At 36.7% G+C, this 19316-nt stretch overlaps 1 protein-coding gene across 2 annotated transcripts; it reads left to right on the top strand.

The window, feature by feature from the left end:
• The first annotated feature begins 2820 nt into the window (after positions 1–2820).
• On the top strand, positions 2821–12769 carry LOC147522420 (uncharacterized). Of its 2 annotated transcripts, none has more exons than XR_015213037.1 (5): positions 2821–4480; positions 4582–5079; positions 5175–5249; positions 5333–5578; positions 12626–12769. XR_015213037.1 is itself a non-coding variant. In XM_086593354.1 (5 exons), the coding sequence occupies exons 2-5, from the start codon at positions 4819–4821 to the stop codon at positions 12662–12664; spliced, it is 417 nt and encodes a 138-aa protein (XP_086449480.1). In that variant the 5' UTR covers positions 2821–4480; positions 4582–4818; the 3' UTR covers positions 12665–12769. The 2 variants fall into 2 exon arrangements, 1 of the variants encoding a protein (XP_086449480.1); XM_086593354.1 differs by having other exon boundaries at positions 4582–4875.
• Positions 12770–19316: the final 6547 nt, after the last annotated feature.

Below are 19316 nucleotides of genomic sequence, written 5' to 3'. Positions count from 1 at the left end.
ATACCGGAAGGAAGGAAGAAGAAGAGAAAAAGGACTAAAGAACTAGAAAATTCAGCATTTTCAAAGGATTCTATCTTCTTTATATTGTCGTATTGGGAGATATATTTAACATTTGTGTAGTAGTATATCATGTAACTTTATGTATACATATCCATATATTCACTTATATATTTAATTCCTACAGCATCTGATTATTTGCCACAATCTAGATGTGATGCACATGGAAAAAAATGTTGCGGAGAATCTATTATATTTGCAACAATCATGGGTACAAGTAAGAGTAAGGATAGATTGGAAGCCCGTCTGGACCTTAAAGCTAGGAAGATAAAGAAACACTTGTGGCCGGTAATGAAGATGACAAGTGGTCTTATCCAATAGGTGTTTTTTCTCTTTCACGTGCAGAGAGAGTTTTGCTTTGTAGAACTTTGCACCAATTGAAGGTTCCTGTTGGATATAGTGGAAATTGGAAACATAATGTGGACTTGGAGGATTTTCAGCTCAAGAACCTAAAATCCCATGACTATCACATCCTTTTACAACATTTATTACCCTTGTTATTGATGCATCTATTCAAAAAACACAAGCTATTGTGTGAAGCTATTCGCCAGTTGTCTTTATTCTTTAACGTCCTATGTTCCAAAGTCATTTGTCGTGCGAACCTTTCGAACATGAGAAAACGCATTGTGGAAACTTTGTGTGTCTTTGAAAAATACTTCCTGCATTCATTTTTTGTTTCAATGATACACCTTGTTGTGCACTTAGCGAAAGAGGCACAAATTTGCGGACCTGTTAGATATAGGTGGATGTATCCTTTTGAGAGGTGAGTAAAGTTCTTTATATATATCTTTCTTGTGATTAGTATGTAGTCATTTTGTATTAATTAATGGCACATGCACAGGATGATGGAAACTTATAAAAGGTATGTGACCAATCAGACTTTTGTCGAGGGTTGCATCCAAGAGCAATACCTCGTGGAAGAGGCAATGATGTACTGTATGGAGTACATTCATGATGGCAACTTGGGAAGCCATAAGAATGGGAGAAGGGTGATCATGAATGAGGATATTGAAAGTGCACACCCTATGGATAAAAAGGGAAAGCAATATGTTCTTCCAAATATAGAGTATCAACAAGTTCGCAAGTGGGTTTTGATGCATTCTCCAGAAAATGTTGAGTGGGAAGAGTAAGTCGTGCATTTACCATTATTTTGGTAGTCAATACTTGAGTTATGCGTGTCAACTATCCTGAATTTTTATTATTTTCACATGAAGTACCAAGTATACCTCCAAAGTCAGAAATCAAGGGGTAAAAATTGTAGGGGCAGTTCAGCAAAAGAGTTGGACTACATTCCTTGGTTAAGACTACAACTACAAAATGAAAAAAGTATCTCCTTTCAAGAGGATTGTTGATGGTTCATCTTTTATAGAAGTGTCATATAACAAATACATAGCGAATGGGTATGTTTTTTATACGTCGGATTCCGAATCAACGACTACAACACAGAATAGTGGGGTTTCCATGAAGGCTGTGACTAGTTTTAGGGCAAGCGCCAAGGATAGGAACCTTATTGATGACGAAGTCACTTACTATGGAGTTGTTAAAAGAATTCTTGAACTTGATTATATATAATTTAAACAAACTATGTTCTACTGTGATTGGGTGCACATTGAGGATAAAACAAATGGTTGCACAATTGATCTTGATACGAACTTGGTATTTGTAAATCTTGGGAGGCTCATGAGGAATACAAGTGAGGTTGATGAGCCCTTTATTCTCGCTTCTGAAGCTAAACAAGTCTTTTATTGCCGAGATTTGAGTAAAGATAATTGGTATGTTGTCTTGGATACTCCAAAGAGGTTGAGTCAAGAGATAGATGCTTATGAAGACCCATTGGTCTTCGAGGCCAGAACAAGTGCTAATGATTCTTTGTCAACAACTCTAATTAAGGACGTTCTAGAAGTTGTAGAAGACTGGATTTAATCTTAATGAATAATCCTTTTTTTTTTATGTTGATGAATAATCTTAATATATAGGACGCTATATATATAAATATTATATAATGAATTTTTTTTTTTTTTTTTTTTTTTTTATGGTTGATATTTCTGGGAAAGATTTTTTGAATTGGGTATCTTTTGTTTCTGTTTATCTTTTCCAATTCTCAACATGGTACAAGTGAGTTAAACAGTATGGTTTGAACATCTTGGATGTTCTCTGTCTAGTGTGTTTTTCTGTTTTTAGTTTTTCTTCGAGTGGTGCAACATATGATACATGCTACATCTATTCCATGTTTTGTTTAATTTTATTGCCTTAGATTTTAACCATTTTGTTGAACTTTATATTTAGGTGAAAAGAAGTCATGTCAGAAGCATATGAAACAAGTGGATTTGAAGCAAATAAATCTGAAGCAAGTGAGACGATGACAAAACCAAAAGGTAAAGTAACATTTTTCATTTGATTATTAATTTTTTATTTAATAACGTAAGTTTGGCAGCATGCAAAAAATGAATAGATCCCGTGTGTCAGATGCATCTCACATAATGTTTTGAAGTATGGAGTGTCAATGCTACATAGTTCCCAGTCCAAAGGGTGTATATATATGCCGCCAACAAGACCCACCACTGTAAAATGAATTGATTATCAGTATCCAGTTTGTTTTGTTAGCAGTGATCTTACATTCTATAACATGAGAAAGACTAGTTTATCAATAGTTTATCAAATTATACAGTTTCCTAGAAATTAATAGTAGACCCCTGATTCTGGCTACTAGTTCAGTTGTTTGAAAATGACTGACTTCAAGTCTTCGTAGAAACTTCCTGGAATTTTACGATCAAAGTGGATAAGCTAGTTTTTGTACATGCAATATGTGTGTCAAAAGATGGATTTTTCAGTTAGCCCTGTAAGCCTTAGTTACTGTTCTTTAACCTTTGCCCTGTATCCCTGATACATAGTTATAAGGAAACTGAGTGAAATCGCCCATCCATTAAAGTGATATTAAACCCAGAAATGAATATTCCGTGTTTGTCAAAAAAATCTCAGTTTTTCTTGATTGCTTCTTTTTTCGTTTTCCTTCATATCCCTATTCGTGTTGACCTTCCTTACACAAATTGTTCAGCTAAATCTAACTTCACACTTGATAGTACATATCAGGTTAATCTATATAATCTTCTCGACTCCCTAGTCCATAATGTTTCTCTGTCAAACTTCAATGAGATTTCTATCGGAAATGACGGTGATAAAGTCTATGGCAACTTCCTCTGTTACAGTAATGCATCTAATGGAACCTGCCAGAATTGCGTGAGCACTGCTGCTTACGATGTAAAATCACTATGTTTGATGAATGAGGAAGCAATTGTTTGGGAGGAAAACTGCCAGTTGCGTTACTCAAATGAAAGTTTCTTTGGTATTGCGGATATTAGCAGTGATCTTACATTCTATAACATGAGAAAGATGCCTTTTGTGTGGGATGGCTCTATCCTACCGCATGATAACTTTTCTTGCCGGGATGGGATAGGGAGGGGGTCGCCTTCGGGTTAATCAAGATATGCAGATATGCACCATATGATCCCTCTTTTTTCATGCACAATATGAAACTATCAGTTTATGTTATTTATTTTTATAAAAATCATGTTCCCTCAGAAGTAGTAGATGCAGATTTTTAATTCTTAGTGATATAACTGCGAAAGATTTGAAGCTTATTGATATCGCTAATCTCTGGTAAATGCGAAAGAAGTGGTCATTATATTTTCTTCTTGAATTCTTTTTTACTTTAGCAGTCCCAGCTTATGGTTATAATATATATATATATATATATATTGAGCATGTACTATGGTTTCATGACTTCTATTTTCTTACACCCTGTGCTAAAAGTTGGTCCCAGCTTATGGTTATAGCAGTAATTTGTTCTTTGACTTGCTGCTAATCAAAATTGAAAAGCCAAATCAGAAGTATGTGTTGCTGCAGTAAGTGTAGTTAATCGAATGGCCCAATCCACTTGGGATTGGCTGTTCACCCATTTTTTCCTTATATACGTGCATAATCATGTCGTGTGAGCCATGTTATTTATATAAGTTTAGCTCACCAGTCACCACTGGCGGACCTGCACACCTATTATAATTTTCCTAATGTGTACTCTGTATCACCTGTGTACTGTACCTTGATTTTTATGAAACTGAATACAAGAAGCTAATAAATTAGAGGTTCGTTAGACATTTTGGACTACAAGTAGCTAGAGTTTATAGATTGTCATTTCTAGTAGTGAAGCTTCTCTGCGTCCTATTTGTACTTTAATCGGTTGCTAATTAATCCACTTAGGTCCAAGATTTCAAGTGGAGTTTACTGATGATGGACAAACTACTAGACAATATCAAGCAAAGTATGCCACTATAGTTGGGCAGGTGGCTAGGACACACTGCCCACCTATGTACAAGGACTGACAGAGGTTCTAGATTTAACAAAGGATGCTTTGTGGAAGAATGTATTGGTAAGTGCAAGTCACTCCACCTGATTTTATTTCAGTAAACATTTTAATTTGTATTGTATCCAAATTTGTTTACTAGTGATTTTGACATGTCCAATTTATAGGTAGAAATTGATCTTCCACTCATCCGAAAAGAATGCACTCTTCGTAAGCTTAATACAACTTGGAAGCATTAAAAATATGTACTTCGTCAGGTGTATGATAAATTTCCGATAGATGCAGAGCAAAAAAGAAATGTTCCTATCAAGGTGAAAAAGGAAGAATGGGAGGCATTCGTCGACATGTGCTCAACAGAAGAAGATAAAACCAAGTGATTCAATGGAAAGTTAGCAAGAGAACAAATGAAGAACCCACATACACCTGGTAGAATGGGAGCAGTTCCAGTTATTGAACAGTTGGTAAACATCTATTTAATGCCATAAAATTATCGTATACACTCAACTATTATTAGTCTTTATCTACATATTAGTTTAATATGTTATTAAAAAAAAAAAAAAAAAAAAAAAAACCCAACTGGTGAAGTTTCAAGGACAGAAGGATATGTGGCCATCCATACGAGGAGAGATGGGAGTTGCATCAATTTTGAAACGAAGCAATCTCTTGTAAGAGACAACGAGACATTTATATAGTAATTGCTTACATTTGTATGACCAGGTATTATGTACTTAAGAAATGGTGACTTTGATTTCTTTTGTAGGAGGAAATTGACAGACTTGTTAGCAATGAGCCTGATATAGTGGAAAGGGATCTAGACAATGATCCCGTTGCTTTGGTGTGATGCTTCTTCCCATCTTGTTTTATTTTTTCTAGTGGGTTTTCTTTAAAGTTCTACCTAAACTTTTGTTTACTTAATAGGTTATTGGTCGTGATGGAAGAGGGCGTGTTCGTGGTCTAGGTAGTGGTGTCACTAAGACTGTTTACCATGCTTCAACTCCTTATAAGGAGATTGCTCAAAGAGAGAAGAGAGCGCGTGAAAACAGTGAATCAGGTTATGAGGCGATCATGGCGAGACTTGATGAAGCAGACAAGGCCCGCAAGATACTTGAGGATGAAGTTGCAAACCTTAAGCGACAATCTTCAGGGCTTGGAAATGCATCTCAGGTAATAATTTAGATAAAAGGTCTGTAGTACTTCTCTTTTCTTGTAGTTCCAGAGCTTGGTAAAAATCCTAAAACTAACCGACTTCAAACAACTGCGATGGGGAAGACACACCAAGATGTTTATTCAGCTCTGAATGACTCTTTTGAGAATCTGTAGCTACCACCACCTTTTGTTCAATCAGTTTGCAACCTTATAAGACTGCTAGGTTAGCTTTTAATTCTTGAATAGGACAAACCTTGTACCACCCTCACCTGTCAATAATACTTCTCCAGCAGAGTGTCTAGTTGCTCCTCCCATTCCACACCTTGAGCTGGAGATGTGTCTGCTGTGTAGATAGGCGTAATCGCAAATCCTTATATAGTATGAGCATGAGTAGCTACTATAGCTCGTCATTTATACTATCAGTTGAATGTTGGAGTTAATTTAGGCCTTCGGGTTAAGATTATTGTGTTTATATAGGCATCTTCAAATTGTGATGATAGTTAGACGTCTTAGTATTAACTTGATGTGGGTATGCGCAGGTTTGTATTACCACCTTTACTAAGTCAAATCCAAAAGACGGGGGTTATAGAAAAAGTGACTTTCTGATACCGCCTTTACTAAGTCAAATCCTATTTATTAATTTGCCAGCTATATGAGACTGGTTTCAGATCTGGTACTGATAAGAGCCCAAAACTGTAGTTTTAACTCCTTAACCATCATACTTTTAGACCAATTATGTGAGTAATAATTAAGAGTTAATCGACATTCGTGTTTTTTATGCATTTCAGGCTTTAAAGTCCATTATGTGCCACTTTAGCGAGAAAATGTGCCACTTTTAGCGAGTTCTCGATAAAGGAGCAAAGCCTCTCGGTTGCTAAGGAGTTCTCGTGAATAAGGGGAGTATCCAAGATTCAATCAGAGGAGAAAAGTGGACAAAGCCTTTTTGTAAAGCCCGGTCGATTTTGGATCTGAAAGTATAAAACAAAAAATGGCGGAATAGTTAGGTTAGAAAATAAATTAGGTTAGAAAAGTCAAAACCTTAGTTCTAGATCTAGTTTTAGATTAATTAATTAGTTTATTTCTTGAGTATTGAATCACCGCTTTTTATTGTTCATTAAACTTGTGTTGGGAATGGTAGTATAGAAATTTCACATCAAATCATTACTCTCACCATTGTTCCTTTTGGGTTTGATTAGTTGAATTCAATTTAAGTCCAGATGCTTAAGAGTGGAAACGAATCTTTACTCATTATATTGCATGATTATGTTTTGAGAGTAAGAAGAATTGATTTAAACGTAAGAACGGTAGGATGCGTATTAGTGTTGTTAATATTTAGGATTCTATTATTTTTACGGTTATAAAATGGCTCGGCCATCTTAACCTCGTTCAAGACAAGAATTCAATTGCTTGAATCAAGGGCAATCCCCCATTCTCTACCCATTCAATCCCTTTAATTTTTCATTCTTATTTCTTGAATTTTCGGGCGGCATAGGGGTCGCGATTCACAGAGAAAACACTGCGGTGAAGGTATTTCTAAATTTTCGAAAATTCTGAAAATTTTTCATACATAATATTTAATGTGTTGTTGATTTACTGGAATATTTTCAGTATCTTATGTCAAAACGACCGGTTCTTGAAAAACAGACGAGTAAGGTTACTTAGGGAGTTCTAAAAATTCTATAATTTTTACAGGAGTATATATCCTAAGTCAGGAGAGTAAAAATTTGACTTTTTATTTCTTTTGACCTCTAATGGTCCAAGCCTCTAACGCTTTTACAGGAACAAGTAGATCCAATCAGAGGAGCAAAACTGTGGACGAAATATCTGTCGAAATTTTGTAGCTGAATAGCCCATTTTGGACTAAAGAAAAACACCTGGACATTTGAGGTTTTGGGCCCCGATTTTCCGCCCAAAACATGGCTCCAAGCCCATGCACGATTTTTGGATCCGAAAGTATAAAAACAAAAGTTTGACTCTTTGTTAATGGTAGATAGTTAGGTTAGAAAATAAATTAGGTTAGGATAAGAAAAGTAGCCATTAAACCTAACAACATTCCACCATCCCACGGTTGGTGCGGAACAAATTAAACCGAGGTATTCCCTTTCACCTTAGCCGATAAATCTTGCGTCGCTTGGTTAACTGCCCAAACGCCAGGACTCTCGTGGACTCATGGGATCAACTTGTTCAATTGTTCATGGAACAGTTTTACCCACCAAATTAAACAAGACGGATGAAATGCTTCACAAGATTCATTTCTTCTAGAATCCTCATGAATCCTTTTTACCCACCATCCCGAATCGCTTTCACAAGATCTTTTCATTGAATGCCCATGATCATAATCTTCGCGAAAAGACACACTTGTTCGTGCTTTCTTCAAGGGCTTTTCACATTATCATAAAGAGGTTCTAGATATCATGACTGGGGGTAGTTTTCTTAGTAAAGGAGCATTGGAGGCTTATAAATTCTTAGAAGATCAATCTAAGAAGAACAACAATTGGGGAGGTAACGATTCCTCCCACTCCTCTCCTTCTTCTCTTGAGGTTAAATATGATCCCGAGCTTAAAACTCTTATCGATGCCCTCACTAAAAAGGTAGATGTCATCTCTGTTCAACAACAACCCACTCCAGTCATGAACATTAACTCTACTCGTTGTAATGTCTGTTGTAGTCTTGAGCATTCCGACTTCTATTGTCCCCTTGTCTATGCACAACCACCACCACAACCATCACACTTCAACCAGTTAACTCAACATCAAGGACAAGGGAACTTAGGTGACCAGAATAGAGGTTTAGTACCCAAAACCCAGAACTATCAACATCAAGACATGAATGCTCAACAAGCTTTAATTCCAATACAACCATCTACAGACAAAGTAGTAGTGACCTTGTTGGAGAAACAAAATCAAATTATGCAACAAAACTCCAACTTGATGAAAGATCAGCATGATCAAAACTCTAATATGATGAAACAAACGATGCAAATGATGCAGTCTTTGTGCCAAAAGGTTATTGACATGTCTTCTAACCAAAATAATAACCAAACCGGTGTTTCCAAGTCAAGCAAAGCTGCCTAATCCTAAGTCAACAAACACCGCCTTTGAAATATAGCGGTATTTTCTTGTAATGGCAATATAAACTAAGGGGACCTACAGGTGATCCACTACCCTTCGCTCGTATGGCGAGTAGTTGATAACCAAGTGACTATGCCTAAAGATTACCCAAAAACTAAAAATGATACCATACCAAATACTATAATAGAAACTAAAGACCCTACAACCTGTAGAAGTACCAGTTAAACCACAAACAAAAAGGGAAAACATTACAAGACCCAATAATAGAAAGTGAAGACCCTACACCTGTAGAGGTTCCAATATGGACACCTAGTTTTGAAAAACGGCTAGAGATAAAGCAAAGACTAATAATACTTTTATCCCTTCGCTAAAAATAGCGATAAAGCACCATATCCCCAAAGACTAGTTGTGTTTAAAAAGGACGAGAATTTTGATGAGATTAGGGAAGTGTTTAAAAATTTGACTATAAACCTACCTTTTCTAGAAGCTATAAAAAGTCTATCTGGACACGCTTAAGTTTCTAAAAGAGTTGTGCACCAAGAAAGGAAAACCAACATACCCCACGAAGCATTCTTAATCAACAATATCCCTCTTTATCCAACATAACGGAATTGTTAAGTACAAGGACCCTCGGTCGATCCCTATCAGACAATGCACCTTAGGTGATACCTTCATAACAACCGCTTTATTAGACACGGGGCGAAGTGTTAACTTACTCCCTTTTTATTTATATAAACAATTAGGTCTAACAAAACTTCAACCAACCAAAATGACTTTGCGCTTATCCGATCGTTCTATTAAGTATCCCAAGGGTGTAGTTGAAAATATTCTCGTTAAAGTTCGTGGATTTTTATTATCCAAACCGAACTTTGTTATTCTTGACCACGTGTTGCTCATGATTCCATTCCCATCATCTTAGGGCCCTTTCTTGGCAACCGCCAATGCCCAAATTAATTGTCGGGATGGCTCAATGACTCTTTCTTTTGGAAATCTTTCTGTAGAAGTTAACATGTTTAGACAAAAACAGGGACAACTAGGTTTGCCTGTAGAATGGGAAGTGAAGTCCATTGAGAGTTTTGTACCTCACATTAGTGCGGCTGACACTTTAGTCCCCACACTAGTAGATACCCCTCTTATGGAAGAAGACAAGGATCACAATTTCTACTCCCTAGACGTAGATAACATCAAGGAGGATTTCCTTCGACTCTTTTGCAACCCTTCTTTGCTGCCTCGCGAGTTCTCTCATATTGACATCCATTCATCTCTTGACGCCATGACGGAAGAAGAATTTTTCGCCTTCTATCCCAGTGATTCTTCTTACCCACCTATTGAGGAATGTCTTGCCTATCTCAAGGCCTCTGATGATATAGACCTAAGAACACTAGTTGAACACCATTGACCCATCTCACATCCTCATGTCACTCATTCACTTTCCATCATGAATGTTCCTCGCCCTCTACCTTTTCAAAGAACCATTGAGTTTATACTTGACCTTGGCATTTCTCCTATGCTTCATAACTATCTAAAACCAACTGGTGAAGAAGTAACACCCAAGGACAAGCCACCTAACAATTTTTCATTTTTTCCATTTTTTCCTTCTCAAAATTATCCACATCCTACGTATCTTCCACAACCATCAATTTTCTCACGTTCATTTACTTGGCATCCCCTTCGTAGGAGGACAAAGAAGAAATTGTATGCTTTCGATTAGGTTTTTAGATCTATAAGGCTTTGCTCTCATCCACTAAGCTATGTCATAGGAAATCTTGGTGCTTAATTCTGTTTGATGGTGCATTTCATGTTAATTATTTGTGGAAAGACTCACAACTTTTTCGATTGTTGATATATGGTAAACTGCATTTTAATACATATATATTAGATAAAGTCTCGAGTATCCGACTTTAAAAGACCCAAGTTTTCGTACAATACCAACTTTCTGGAGTATAGGCCAAACAAAATTTTCAAACTTAAAAAGAGTTTTCCAATTTTGTTTGGGGGTGGCGTATTTTGGTATTCATTTCAAATCATGTTGCCACCTTAAGCCTGTCATGTTTACTCCAGTAGAGTTTGTGTTAGTTAGTATGTACCAATTTAATTGTGCTTCATATTATCATATCATCTTTACAATATTTCTATTACAGGTACTGCCAATTTTTGCCACGTTTCTATGGTAAATTCTTTCCTTATCTCTTTACACTTTGAGGACAAAGCATTCGATTGTTTGGGGGTGGGATAGAAACATTTGCAAAAATTAGACACTTTTAGGATGTAAATTATGCACTTTTATTTATAAAATGTTAAAAATTATAAAAATTAGTTAGTTACATAATTTAATTGTGCTATTGAATTGTTTCATGAACCCCTTCTCCCAAATTGTTTGGGGTGGTATAGAAACACGATGTAAATGTTAAGCACATATTAGGTTGTATATTACGACATTTGTCTTAAAAATAATAAAAATAAAAATAAAAAGTTTATGCTATACACTTAGGAATATTGGTATTGTTTCTTTCTCTATGCTCTTAATAATCTAGAAGTCTCAATGTAGCTTTTGCATTAGAATAGTTTTTAGAAACTTAGGTTAATATGTAGGTAATAATCTTTGCATCTATCTATAAATATATTACATGAGTATCTATGATTGTTAGCGATAAGTTTTTCAAATCTAGGCTAGAGTACTTATTCTACAAATCCTGTAAGAATATAGCCTAAAAGCCTTATATGAGCGAAACATTTGATAAATGACACAAGGGAGAAGTAAAATCCGGATAGAGAAATCACACGTCCACTTGCTTAATCACTATGTCATATCCTAAGCGAGAATTTAGGCCCTCTTTGGATCAATATAGCCAGAAATTCAAACCTATGAATTATTTTCCGCTAGTCGCCCCTCTGAGCTTTTCTTTAGCCTTTCATAAACCACAAATCCTTTACCCTGTTACAAAACAAAACAAAATAAAAAATTCAACCTACCCAATTTAGATAAGTCTGAGAATAAAATGAGGAAGAAAGAAAAAGAGAAAAACCTGTGTAAACAAAAGTTAGTTAATTTCTTCAAAAAATAAAGAAAAGAAGTTTCCATCCAAAGAAAAGAAAAATAGAAATAGAAATAAAATAAAAACTCCAAAAAAATAGAATAAAAGGAGTCAAAAGCCAAAGGAAAAGAAAATTAAATAAATGGCTAAGGATGGAAACAAAGTTTAGAAGCAAAAGTAAATAACAAGGTTTTCTCTAGTTACGTAATATGAAAACCCTATTATCTCAGACTTGTCTTTTTGAATATCCAATTCCTTCATTCTTAAACCATCTCCTAATCCCCGTACCCTAATAAAGACCTCTAGCTCAATTAGGAATAGGTTAGTGGGATAGTAAGTGGCAGATGTGTTTAATCAACTTCGGCTTCCTTGTGTGTCATTGAGATTGTAAGGTAAAGTGTGCCCACTGCACACTGGAGTAGCGAAACTTGAGCGGAAAAATCATAGTGGTTTTTGTCTTGACATTTATGTGAGGACCTACTTAAAGATATTATTCCGAGTTTTCATAAACGAACCTGCTAGGCATTTCATAGTATTACTCATAGTATATATATTTGTATCATAGATGATTGATTATTATGCATATATTAGTTTAGGTTTTTGACTTGGTTATTCTTATTCATTTGCTAGTGAGATGTATAGATAATTGAGACATGAATGAGGAAACAATAGTTTTATTTCTTAGTCGTTGTAGTAAAGATAAAGTTTGTGAGTACCTTCACAAAACTCTCACAAGGCTATAACTCAGAAATTCCTAGTGGTTTAAAGATAGAACTCCATTTTTTTGTCACTTATTCTAATTTCTCATCTTTACTTTAGGACAAGCAAAATGCTGTTTGGGGGGTGGTTTGATAAGAGCCCAAAACTGTAGTTTAACCCCTTAACCATCATACTTTTAGACCAATTATGTGAGTAATAATTAAGAGTTAATATTGATTACGTGTTTTTATGCATTTCAGGCTTCAAAGTCCATTATGTGCATAAATGTGCCACTTTAGCGAGATAAAGGAGCAAAGGTCGGTTGCTAAGGAGTTCTGTGAATAAAGGCCAAGATTCAAGGAGACAAAGCCTTTGTAAAGCCCGGTCAAAAGCTGAAAAGTCAACACGGGCGAAAAATAAGACAAGTCGTGAGAACTTCCAAAGGCCGTATCTTTGGACTCAGACCTTGGAATTGGGAATATCTTATGTCAAAACGACCGGCTCGGAAAGAGCTTTCCAATAGTCTAAGCCTTGACCTAATCAGAGGAGCAAAAGTGGACGAAATATCTGTCAAAGCCAACTGCAACTGAAGAGCCCATTTTGGACTAAAGAAATTAGGTTTTGGGCCAAATTTTCCGGCCCAAAACATGGCTCCAAGCCCATGCACGATTTTTGGATCTGAAAGTATAAAAATAAAAGCTTGACTCTTTGTTAATGGTAGATAGTTAGGTTAGGATAAGAAAAGTAGCCATTAAACCTTAGTTCTAGATCTAGTTTTAGATTAATTAATTAGTTTATTTCTTGAGTATTGAATCATTGTTTTTATTGTTCATTAGATTAATAAGTAGTTGTTATTCATTCAATCATATCTTGTTTTTATTGTTCTATTAGATTTATAAAGTTAATTACTTATTCCATAATGACATGTTCTTATTATTGTTCTTGTGTTGGGAATGGTAGTATAGAAATTTCACATCAAATCATTACTCTCACCATTGTTCCTTTTGGGTTTGATTAGTTGAATTCAATTTAAGTTTAGACAGTTAAGAGTGGAACGAATCCTTACTCATTATATTGCATGATTATGTTTTGAGAGTAAGAAGAATTGATTTAAACGTAAGAACGGTAGAATTACGTATTAGTGTTGTTAACATTAATATTTAGGATTCTACTATTTTTATGGTTATCAGGTACCCGCTTTCAATTCCTCTAAACTCGCTCTATTGCATCTCTTGAACCACGAAACTGGGGTCCAAACGTAGGCTTAACTTACTGACTCTACTTGCATTATTGTCCCCAATTCCCCTTCCCTCAACAAATGTCATTTGCTGCTTACATCCGCGGTAGGGTAGGACTGGCTTGATCCTATATATTGGCAATGATCTTGGAAACATGTTCAGTTCTTTATATCACCCCTTGTCCTTTTTGCTTGCTTTATGGTGCCTACTAGTCAATCAGTCCAATCATATATGCGTTCATCCCCCGTTGATTGTTCTGCTTTGAATTTCATCTATCTCACTTATCTGCGGTCAAGGCTTCTTTGTAAAAAGCCTTTCGGTCTCATTGGTCTTCACTTCGATCGTTTTTCTTCAATTAGTCCAAAAGGAAAGCAATTCAAATCTGCCTTCGGATAGCAATCAAAGTGGATAAGCAAGAAGGATGGTCCTAAATCAGCTAGCTCGCGCTCTAGTATTCTCTCAAGTCATCTTTTGTGCCCCTGTCTTCTTTCGGTCTATTATGGTAGAAGATGCTGGGATGTGTAAAGGATAACCCATATAGACTGGCAAAGTGGCGGCAGGTAGAATCACAAGAGTACGATCAATGGAGGCAGTAGGACTTTTGAGGGGAACTCATTCTTTATGTAACTTATAAATACTCCTTAGTTTAGCCTTTCCCACTAGTCTATGAACTAACTCGACTTATTAGTCCGTAGTAGTATATAAGCCATTAAGACCCGGGTCATTTTTCGGCTTTAAGACATTCGTCAATTCGTAGCGTTCAAATCCTACCTCTGAACCCTCACTTGACAAAGAGCCTTGATGAAAGATAGATTGAAGGTCCCCAACATTGAAACCTGCTGCTATGGATTCAGGAATACCTAGGTACCTGCCTGCTTGCGGATTCTATCAATCAACAAATGGGAGTATCCAAGACTATTATCACCACAAGTGTGTGTGTTGGGGGTAGTGTCCTATTAAAGTTAGTCTTAGTGAACACCAGAAGCAAAAGTAGAAATGGAAATAAAAATTACAATAACTTGAAAAATAAACAAATTAACTCAACGTACATATGCACAAATAATACATTTTCACCCCAAATAATTTAAGTAAACCATTACATAGTTAAATTTGCCCTTCCATTTTTCATATGAAAATTATGTGAAAACGTCAATTGAAAGTACAAATAGAAGACTGCTATACCTCATGAGTTGGGAGAACTTTTTGTACTTCCTCATAGCTCTATTGCATGGGTACGCCCTAATTTCCTCTGTATCGCGTACCCGTGTCCTGTGGACACTGGTACGGACACCCGGACACAAGCAAAACAAACCCTAATTCTCAGATCTCGCCGTGTCCAAATCATCGTGCCCGTGTCCAAACCAGACACTCCGTCCCGTACCCATGCAACACAGCCTCATAGTAAGCTCATGAAACTAATAATCCTCACAAACAAACTTGTGGTTTCAACACAAAAATGGCCACCACAGGAATTAAAAGAGCTTTCCAGACTGTCAGGCTGCTGCATTCCACTTCTCATCATTGCATAGAAGTCCTCGTAGTTGATCCTTCCATCCTGTTGGTTTAATATGGTGAGTGAACATGGTATACTGGAGAGAAATTTCTGAACTTTTGAGACAGAATACTTACATTGTCACTGTCCACCTCTCCTATTATATCCCTAATAGTTGCCTCGTCACCCATTCCATGATCTTTCATGGTCAAGTTTCCAGCTCATCTCTAGTGATAAACCTCTAAAAAAATGACAACTCATAATGAAATGTACACTGTAAAACAAAAAAAAATTCATCAAACAAGGAGAACTAGAACAGTGAGTAAAAATGTATTTATAGATAATATTCATGACTCGTCCAAGTTACTTTTGAACAGTGGTAACATACTGTCTATTCTCTAACTCACTTGTGACCACAGCCTATCTCAAAGATTACCAGGTTCTACTATTCTTTTGTTTTCTGTTGGTGTTTAGAAGGGGAGGTGGGATAAATAATTTTGGCAGAAATTTCATCAAGATTCCATGTACAATTTTTAACATCTTTTACAACGAAAGTAGAGAGCTGACAGAACTGAGTAGCAATAGCAATATGTGAATCATTAAGGGCCTATGTGTGCATGTCTTTATGTAGGGCTGTCAATGGGCCGGGACAAGCCCGAAGCCCGATTGAATCCGAACTGATAAGATAAGGACTTAGACTTTAAATTTAGCCCGATAAGATTATTGGGCCAGGTCTGGACATACCTATGTCCGATCCGATAATGGCCCGACCCAAAATTTATAATAGTTTATGTGTTTTATATTTAATATTATTAATATATCTATTATATTTATTGGAAGTTGACATAGAAAATCGGAAGCCATATTGGTTAGTATTGTGTCTGCCACACAAGAGTTGTAGGTTCGATTCTTCCCACTTACAAATTTGATTAAATTTTAGACAAAAATAACAATTCCCATGTATTGCTAACAGACCTAGGCCTGGCCCGAATCCGAACTTGCCCAATAGGACTTAGGCCGGGCTTGGACTCAAAATATCAAATATGATTTGGGTCGGGCCTGGACCTAGGTGTGTCCTATTCAGGTCCGGCCGTTGACAGCCCTATCTTTATGCATTTTATCACTGAAAAAAAGGATGTCAAAGATTGGTTCATAGATATAACGAGCATATCCAACTACTGGAGTGACAGGCCCATGATTTGCAAATGATGGATGAGCAAGCAAGCAAACATAAAATAAACAAGTAGCACACTTACCCACTATTATCTTTATCAAAATACCGGAATGCCAGATACGATGCTCATCTCTTTCTAGCCATTGTCCTAGGGCGCCATAAGCGATAGCACGGTGGTCGATGACGATGTAGTTGGTAAATGAGTTATGCAAATATGCAAAGAGAACTGAGAATAAACAAAATCAGTGGAGACATGGTTGTACTATTTCTATTACCACTGTATACAAGATACAAAAATTACAGTTCTCTGTTAAATACGGTTAAATAGAGGATTGGGTACAAGAAGAACACATCTTCTGCATGATTCAAACCATATAGCAGAAAAACTGAATACTATACAAGTATGTGATGATAGTAAGTATGTCACAGTCTATCACGTATTAGTATTGGTGTTCGAGCGACCGAGTGCAGGTTAGTATTGGTGATGTGATTTTTAATGAAATGTTGGAAGTTTGAGTACTTTGTGAGCTTGGGAATTTTGATTCTCTTGGGATTATTTTATGATTTGGTCATGTGGGTATGTTGAATTTTTTAGGATAGGTGACTTTAAGGTTTGGTTTCAATTTGCAATGGTATGAATTTTTTTTGTATGTCTGTTTCCTATATGTTTTGGTTATTGTGATGTTTTTAGTCAGTGAAGATTAGTTGTTGAGTTTGTATCATGTCTTAGATTGAATAAATGATATAGTAAGTAATCATCTCTATATTCATTATTCTTTGTGAATAACCTATATTAACTTCATTGTTTTTTCTTATTTACTTAGGAAATACAACAATCACCGAGTTAGTGATGATTCCCGCAATATCCAACCTCAATCTACAACTTGTCACTTGAAGAGTTTCATAACAAAGACTGTGGTTGTATTTGGAGAAGTCTGCACCTATTTAATGACACCTCCAAGTTCGTATAATGTCCAAATCGATGAGATACTTGATGATTTTGTACCGTTGTATGAAGGAGAAGGAAGACTTGGAGATATCGTGCTTGGTGACATAATTACTTGGCCAAAAAAATTACGTGGTTTTTCATTGATCGATGAAGCTTTTAAATCGACAAAAACTTATCTTCTTTTGGCGTGCCTTGTAAATCCAAGTACATAGTTGTTTTTTGGTCTTTGGATAGTGTTTCTAGCTAGCTATTGAATACTTGAGAAACAAGATCGAGTTCAAATATTTTGGTATTTTGTCAGACTTCAAGTTTTATAGTATATGGTATTGCATAGTAAACATTTTGGATGGAATGATAAATATAAATATATTTTGGTACTTAAGTTTGATTATGGTTTCTTAATTATAGTGCAGTTTGAATTTAAATTATTTGGGTAGCCAATCATATTGAAGCAGCAAGTGGATCCGATAAATTAGATTTTCAAATACTCTATCATTAGTCGTCTGCAATAAGGAATTGAAACTATTCAGTTTCGTGTTTTGATCGAGCAGGACGCAGCTCTAGACAGTGCGAAGCTATTGTTTTAAACACTAAACCACGGCCATTAACCGTCCACAAAACTCATTTCTCGACGGCTACTAGCTGTCGTTGTATTTCAAATAATGGATAGCCACTAACCGTCGAGAATCAAAACCACGACATTTTTAACAACAGTTTATGAGACAATCAGTAGCCGTCGAGATTTACCAATCTCGACAGATATAAGCCGTCCTAAATTAGCTGTTTTGACATAGTGACTTGGGATCGTCTTCAGTCCCTAGGTTCACTCGCTCCTTTTCTTCAGTTTGAACTGCTATTTTAGAATTTGGAGCGACCTCAGTAGAGCTGGTCGCGGTTGATGCTTTGTCGATCTGTGGAATGGAGGTCTTGGCAACCAAAGTTGGTGCTACCTTTGTGGTTATGACAACAGGAGTTGATACGACCTCTGTGGTCACGACAACAGGGGCTGGTGCGACCTCTGGGGTCCTGACTAGTGGAGTAGTAGGGATTGGGGCGATCTTTGGGGCCCGAGCTGGTGGAGTGACTGTCTTGACACAACCCCAAGTGCTCTCCTTTAGCACTTTAGGTTTGATCTCAGTGATTAAATCTTTGGCCACCGTGGTGCTGGTGAGGGCTCTCTTGGTTTGAATGGAAGCCCCAACAGGTTTGTTCGCTAAGAGGATCTGATTGCAGTGATAAACCTCAAGCTGGTTGTTGCGAAGCTCCATCATACCTCTGGGGCCGGGAAAGCGGAGTACTTGATGGAGTGTTGTGGTATTGCTTGCATTTGATGGATCCAGTGACGTCCTAGGATGGCGTTATAGGATGGTGACATCCAGAATGCTAAAACACTTGTTGATGCTGACTTTGTCTTATCTGGATCCAACGGAGACGGGAAGTATGATGTCTCCCATTGGATCAGCTCGAGACCCATTAAATACATAGAGAGGGGCGATTGGATCTATGAAGACCGATCTGGGCAGGTTCATCTCTTTAATGGTCTGATAGAATAAAATGTCACAGGAACTACTAAGGTCTATCAGGACACGTTTGACTGTCCAGTCGCTGATTTTGACATAGACAACTAGGGCGTTGATAAGCACCCAAAAGTATATTATGAAACCCCGTTGAGACATATAAATTTGGTTAACTATGTGTTTAATAATCATGAAATAAATATGTTTTCATACTTTTGCAGGTATTCGCAGTAAACATGGAAATATGGTTTAAACCTGCAATAAAGCACGAGGAACGAGATGTATATGAATTCTTCCAAATCCGCACAGAAGCATCAAACTTCCGAAGCTCCTACCTCTTGAACCATGACTCCGAATGTGACAAGTGAGCTGCCTGCATAATCGGGCGATGAACTCTACGCATAGGCGGAAGTTGTAAAATTGGCCAAAGACCGGACCGCCACTGGACTACATATAGGACCCACTATGAGGACCCACAAGATTGGATGAGTCATTAATCATGGAGCATGTCAAGACAAAAATGATAAATTATTGGTGCAAAGTTGACACCTTGCATATAATTAATTAGATTAGGTGTTAAT

Source organism: Coptis chinensis, chromosome 1 (genome assembly GCF_015680905.1).
Source record: "Coptis chinensis isolate HL-2020 chromosome 1, ASM1568090v1, whole genome shotgun sequence".
NCBI lineage: Eukaryota > Viridiplantae > Streptophyta > Magnoliopsida > Ranunculales > Ranunculaceae > Coptis > Coptis chinensis.
The sequence above is the reverse complement of the archived record's forward strand: the minus strand, read 5'-3'. Positions and strand labels throughout refer to the sequence as shown.